The sequence below is a fragment of the Trachymyrmex septentrionalis genome, unplaced genomic scaffold (assembly GCF_001594115.1).
Source record: "Trachymyrmex septentrionalis isolate Tsep2-gDNA-1 unplaced genomic scaffold, Tsep1.0 scaffold131, whole genome shotgun sequence".
Lineage (NCBI taxonomy): Eukaryota > Metazoa > Arthropoda > Insecta > Hymenoptera > Formicidae > Trachymyrmex > Trachymyrmex septentrionalis.
The window spans coordinates 2,168,633-2,175,418 of record NW_017304450.1 but is presented as its reverse complement, the minus strand read 5'-3'; the positions used below and the strand labels follow the sequence as shown (position 1 = coordinate 2,175,418).

The 6,786-nt window shown below is 26.0% G+C and overlaps 1 protein-coding gene across 1 annotated transcript in view; it reads right to left on the bottom strand.

The window, feature by feature from the left end:
* Positions 1-2,634, bottom strand: part of LOC108757020 (chymotrypsin-1-like) — a 3,977-nt gene extending 1,343 nt beyond the window's left edge. The window contains exons 1-3 of the mRNA XM_018501260.1: positions 2,530-2,634; positions 799-970; positions 33-250 (exon numbers count right to left, since the gene is read on the bottom strand). Coding sequence (XP_018356762.1) covers positions 33-250; positions 799-970; positions 2,530-2,581 — 442 coding nt within the window. The 5' untranslated portion in view covers positions 2,582-2,634. The remainder of the gene's footprint in view (positions 1-32; positions 251-798; positions 971-2,529) is intronic.
* Between the last annotated feature and the right edge of the window lie 4,152 nt (positions 2,635-6,786).

Here is a 6,786-nt window from a genome sequence, read left to right as displayed (position 1 = left end):
ATTTGTCCATCCGGATAACGTGCACGGTTTGCCTTCGAAATTTTTATTATATTTTGGAAGACTTATTGGATACACTAATACGTTGGGTCTGATAGGATCATTAAGATGAATCAAAGCGATGTCATTAAAGCATAATAATTCGTCGTAATTTTGATGAACGTTAATACTCTCTACGTCATAATGATATCGTGTATCGTTTACAGAGTTAGTGCCGGCATGGACCTTTATTTCATCTAATGAACACTTCAATCTAAAAAAAAAATATATAAGAATATTAAAAATCTATATCTATTAAGTTCAAATTTTAGAAGTATTTGTATTTTATCAATTGAATATCAACAAAAATATAACAGAAGATAATAGAATAGATAGCCAATAGAATAGAAGGTTGATTGCAGAAATTAAACACGTTTAAATGACGTATTCCATTTAAATGTTAACGAAATAAAATATTCTCTCTCTCTCTCTCTCTCTCTCTCTCTCTCTCTCTCTCTCTCTCTCTTTCTGTTCAGTTTCTGCTATCAACCTCCAATTTGATGTTAGATTATATCATTAAGTTCTGCCAGCAAAACATAAGTTGAAGACTACTTAAATGATACTGAATTTGTTGCAATATCCAAGCAAATCTACTATCAATTTGTAATCAGTAGATTTGTTTAGATATTATATCTGCTGGTAGTTTGCTTATTGAATACGTACACATTTCATATACTGTGTGTATTTAATACCTTCAAATAAAATTAGATTTACATTCCAAAAATAATGTATATTGATAAAAATTCAGAATATTCAACATACTCAACAACACATTTTGCTGAAGTTAACACATTATAATTATCAAGAATAGATCCACTGCATACGTGTGTGTCATTTACTCTAAGTGACACTTGATACCCAAATTTGCCGATAGGAGCTACATCCTTGATGTCAATAGAAGTATCCTCACTTATAGTAGAAGGAGATGGAGCTCCTTATTAACAAAAATAAATTAATTAATATATATGCAAAATAATATCTGTTACATTATTACAGTATTTTTCCAGTAAAAGATACGAATCGATTGTCTCTCATCGAATATCGAATAAAGTTAGAATATCTCCTGTGTTGATTTATATCTTTTTTTGGAAAACATCTTATATATATTAATTTTAAGAATTAAACATCGTGTTTATTTTATAATTAAATGAATTGTTTAGAGAAGTTTTATTTCGAATATAAATTTTTTATATCTAGCTTTACTGTGTTTATTTTACATTAATTTTTAAACTACACATATTTAAAGAATGCAAAGAGATGTACATATACTTTCTATTGATATAATTAATTATAATTAATTAATTTGTTTATTTACGATTTTTTAGTTTAGATATACGTTTTTTTACATATACGATAAAATTTACTATAAATGACATATAATTGTTATTATCAAAAACTTTGAATATATTGGAAAGTAATAACTAATACAATTCTTTAATTTTTACTGCCAATTGACGTTTAGACATCGCGCAGATTAGTGAGATAAGGGAATCAAACTAAAAATCTGAAAGTTGCAAATAAATTCCAGTATTGAGCTAATACGTATACTGCTTGTTCAACATATTGATCAGTATGTCAGATTACCTTCTGTAACAAACGCGAGGTTGATCGATTACATTTATAAAATTGATTGATTTATTATATATTATAAATGTTATGTTTGCTAGAAAAGTCATTATATTTATATAATACATTTATATATAGCAACTCGACATGTTGACCAACATATTGATGCTACATTTAGCATGTTATCGGACATGTTTAATTTTCTTTTTTCCATTCTCTCTCTCTCTCTCTCTCTCTCTCTCTCTCTCTTTCTCTCATTTTCTTTGGCATAAAGTAGTTGTAATAACTTATAAAATATTGTATATAGAAATGATATTTTCAGGAAATGGAAGTAATTGATTGTTGTAACTGCCATTATTTATTGTTAGTTGCCTTGTTGTAATAACGATTTGATAATAACGTTGCAAATATTTTATTTTAATAATAAATTGGTTTTTTATTCCCACATTTTTTGAACTTGTGCACATAATACAATATATTGAAGTAAAATAAGTATACTTTACTTCAACTTATTGCACTAGTTGTACCAGTTCAGAGAATGCAGGAATAAAAAATGGATCTCATGTATAACATCAGAGTTGAAACAGTTAATAGATACTTACCACGGATTGGAAAAAAAATCATTGGTACTGAAAAAGATTACTCGCAATTTTTATAACTCGTTCTTTTTAATATAATTTGTAATACGGAGTAACTTTGCGGCAACACCAGTTACTTGTTATTTTTTTTAATAATAAGTAATAAAGTTTTAGTAAGTGATGATGAAAATTTACTTTACAAAGTGACTTTTCTTAGCGTAACTTTAGCTTTAATTGGTCATTACAGTTTTAAAAAATTGTAATTATATTATGAAAAATTGTTATTACAAAATGTAACAGTAAAAGTAACAGAAAAGTAATTTTTCCATTTTCTAATGAATTTTCATACCTTCAGTGCCGTATGCCAGAGCGACAAATATAAGACAAGCGAACACACGCATCTTTGATTGCAGATTTGTTGCCTGATATTGAAGCGAATAGACGCATTCAAAGGTTTATATATGTTTCTGAAGTCGCAACAAAGATATAAATCTTGCGTTTGTGAAGTTTTCCAGAATTTTTCTCAATGCGATATCATATGATAAAGTATCGTTACTACTATTATCTGATACACACGTCATAAATTACATTTTAATCTTGTTAAATGTTATCTCACTCTTCACAAATGTGCCGATTGAGTTAGCATTAGAAAGTCTTTCTAGTATTATAGATAATCAGACATTTGCTATATCTTAAAAGACGAATTTATTACTATTCTTCGACTTGTTCTATATAAACTTGACATTTTTCTAATTGACTTGATAATAATATATATACAAGCAAATGTTTTCTTTATTTGCCTATAGGATTTTCTTTATCTTTGGTGATTGCTGACTTAGTTTCGCAAGAGCTCGATTTTCATTTTCGTTTTACGTCAGATATCATAAATAATATTACTACAGCTATTCTTTCTAATATGATCGAGATTCTTAATATATTTAACTCGTTTTACCCAAGACTTTAATTTATAGTTGAAATCGGAAGCAATGTTTTAAATTTTTTGGACGTTAATATTATTAACAATGACAATACCCTAGAATTTGATTGATTTCACAAATCAAATTTCTCAGGGAAATATCTAAATTTTATGTCTTCTCATTGATTTAACAAAAAAGGGAGGTTATCATATCGGAATGGTTGACAAAATCTTTTTTTGGTCACATCTGAAATTTCACACACAATAAAAATATTAATTTTAAAAAACTGTCAAATAACGACTTATGAATTTTTTAAAATTTATATTTGACTATCAGTATTAAATCTCTTTGTTATAAAAAAACTTTAAAACAAATTTTAGAACAAAATATTAATATGGATTTGATTACGGAGGAAAAAGAAAATTATCCTTAGGGCTATGGCCCTATTTCTAAATTTTCAGAAACATTATGAATATATGGAATAGTAAAAGCCATGGCACACAAAAAACTTAAACAGTGAAATGTAAGTAGTAAGTGAATTGACCAATTATGGTAGACTCCGTAAGCAGTAGTCAATCCAACATGTTAATTTCTTCACTGCTTTTGTCTTACTGTCTTAAGTTTTTTGTGTGCCATGGCTTTTACTATTCCATATATTCATAATGTTTCTGAAAATTTAGAAATATAATAAGAAATTTGAATGTAAAATTAGCGTTTTATAGTTTTAAACTGAGCAAGTTTATTAAAGTTCATAAAGATGTGAATCCAAATAATTTAAAGAAAAATGTGATAACATATATAAAATCTCATGTACTGATTGTAATGCAACTTATGTGGGTCAAATAAAGAGGAAATTACTATCAGAATTTCAGAACACGTTAAATTCCAAAAACCACATCAATAGAAATACTATTTCGGTAATTACGGATCATAGGTTATACATAGGTCACAAATTTGATTGATCGAATGTGAAGATTTCTCTGAAAGATTTTTGAGTAAACGTCTATCCGAAATAATATTTATTAAATTACAAATAAACAGTTTAAATTTACAATCAGACTAACTTAATCATGCATATGTAGATAGACTTATTTACTAAATTTTAGATCTTATGTGATGTACATTTTACAGTCTTGTTCTTCAAATGAGACTTTCTATTTTGGCTGGCATTATTTCACATTTTAATTTTTAATACTTTTTAAGCGATTGCAAATTTTTGTGAATTATGTACATTGGACCATGGTGAAACAAAATTATACAATGGGGATTCGTCTGGTAGACGAGAGTATGGAGATTTTTTTCTAATACTTGTATAATACTTTGCTGAGAATATGTATGGCCTTAAATGTGATAGAAACGGTCAAATATAATTTATTTATAAATTTAAGTATGTTTTGCTCATTATATTTACCCTTATTTGCCTGATTTTCTACAATTATTACTTTTACATTTTACTTATTGAATGATAAAAGTAATAATTCTAATTAAATTTGCAGTTTTCACTGACATCTTTTCTTAGAACAATTGGAATTTATTGAATTATCTTATGATAAAGTATACATGGTCATAGTTGATTTTTGGATTTATCGATTACTATATCCGATAGTCGAGTTTATGATATTAGAGAGTTTTTGCAATAACATTAATCCAGATACAGTGAACGCTAAAGTCACATTATCCTTTTCTTAATTAATTGTTAAGAAGAAGATAACTTAACTTTAGCTTTTATCGTATCTGGATAAACAGCATTGAAAAAACTCTTACTGTTAAAATAAAGTATACGTTTAGTAGTGTCAACATGAATTTTGTATAAAGAGTTACAAATCTATTTACAAATCTACAGATGAATAAATTTATAAATAAAAATTAAGAATAGAGAATTTATTTGTAAATAAGAAATAAATAAAATAAATAAAGAATAAATAAATATAAGTTTAATAATATCTTAATATAAAAGTTATTTGCAAGAATAAATACTGTATTTAAATCATAAATTATATATTTAGTATTTTGACTGCTTTGTTTATTAAAAACATAATTATTTGTTTTTTTATTTTTTTCCTAATACTTTTATCTGTTTCACTCTCAAAAAAGGATTCTATTATTTTAAAATAATAGTTTTATTTGTACATATTTAAAGTAAAGCCGCCTATTATGAGATAGGTGCCTAATATGAGATAGTAACGTTTCTGCTGAACTAATAAGCGCTATCTATTGACTCCACCATGAATTTATTGCTCTTGGATTGAAAACTATTTAGTAGAAAATTCATTATTAGATCATGCCTATCAGTCATTGTAAAACAAGATTTTAAAAAAAGTTCATTAGAGCCTACATCAGCTGTTCAGATGCACCAAAAATTTCTTTATTTTTTTTGTGTAAATGTAACAAAACAAATAAAATATACATTTCGACCCTTCAATTCGGGTCTTTATCAATCTAAATCGAAATTACATAAATAACGCAAATTCCAAATTGATGATTCCCAACAATTTAGTTTGTTCTTCTTTATTCAAATGCCAAATTAATTATGTAATGAATAGTCCAATGATTATCAGGAATAGTTAACTTATACAATAACATTATAAAAACTTACATAAAGAAAAACCGAAGTCATATACATTGCGTCACTAAGTAGAATCACATCGCTCATCAGATTATCAGATTTGCTGTGTAGTCATTTAAAAGAATCATGAAAACGAAAAAGTAGAGAATTATTAAAATTATTTGTCAAGATTTCAGAATTTGGATATTTTCAAGTTTTATTGAGATGTGAGCCTTTAAATCTTGTTTATTATTTAATAAAATAAATATTTGGCAATAAATTTTTCAAGTAGTGATAGAGTAAGGTCGTACTAATAGAAAAATATGGGTTATGTTGACTTGTTTAATTATAGAAGTTAGATTTGATGATCGTAAAACCATAAGACATGGAAATCGTAATATGAGATACTCAGGGTATGGATTATTTCTAATATGAAATAATCCATGCTCCTATGTTATAGTAAAAATCGCTAAAGTATAAATATTATTGTATAATAATAAAAAAGACAACTGGAATAAACGTCAAGTTATATATTTCTACGATGATTAATTCCAATTATCTGAAAACGAGTTCTGGATATAATCTATCGCTCATTTGTCGCGCATGCTGGTTGTGTTTGTTTGTATTTTAGAAACATTAAATAAAGTTTTTTAATTGCAATACTGATATACTTTTACTATCGATTTCTCGGGGCATCCTATATATATATATTAGGAGCATAATTTTTTGACTTTGCGATTTGCCCACTTTTTACATTTCTTTAATTTTCAAAAAAAAATAGAGTTTGAATTAAATTTTATATAACGTTGTTTTAAAGCTTATTAAATTCCTTTTAAAATGACCTATCATTTTTTTAAATTCTCCTAATAGATTTCTAACATTTACCCAAAATGAACTCGGTATCTCATAATAGGGGCCTTTCCTCTGTTTTAAAAAGAATACTATTAAAAAAATGTAATAATATAAATAATATAAAATAAATGTTAATTTATAATATATATTTTTACATTTATTGTGATTTTTTTTTAGATAAATACATTTTTAGTATAGATAATTTGTAATCTAATTTTGCATGATTTATAAACATTTGGCTACTTTTCGGTTTTGTGTTATTCAGAAAGATAATTTATATTAAAATTTATTA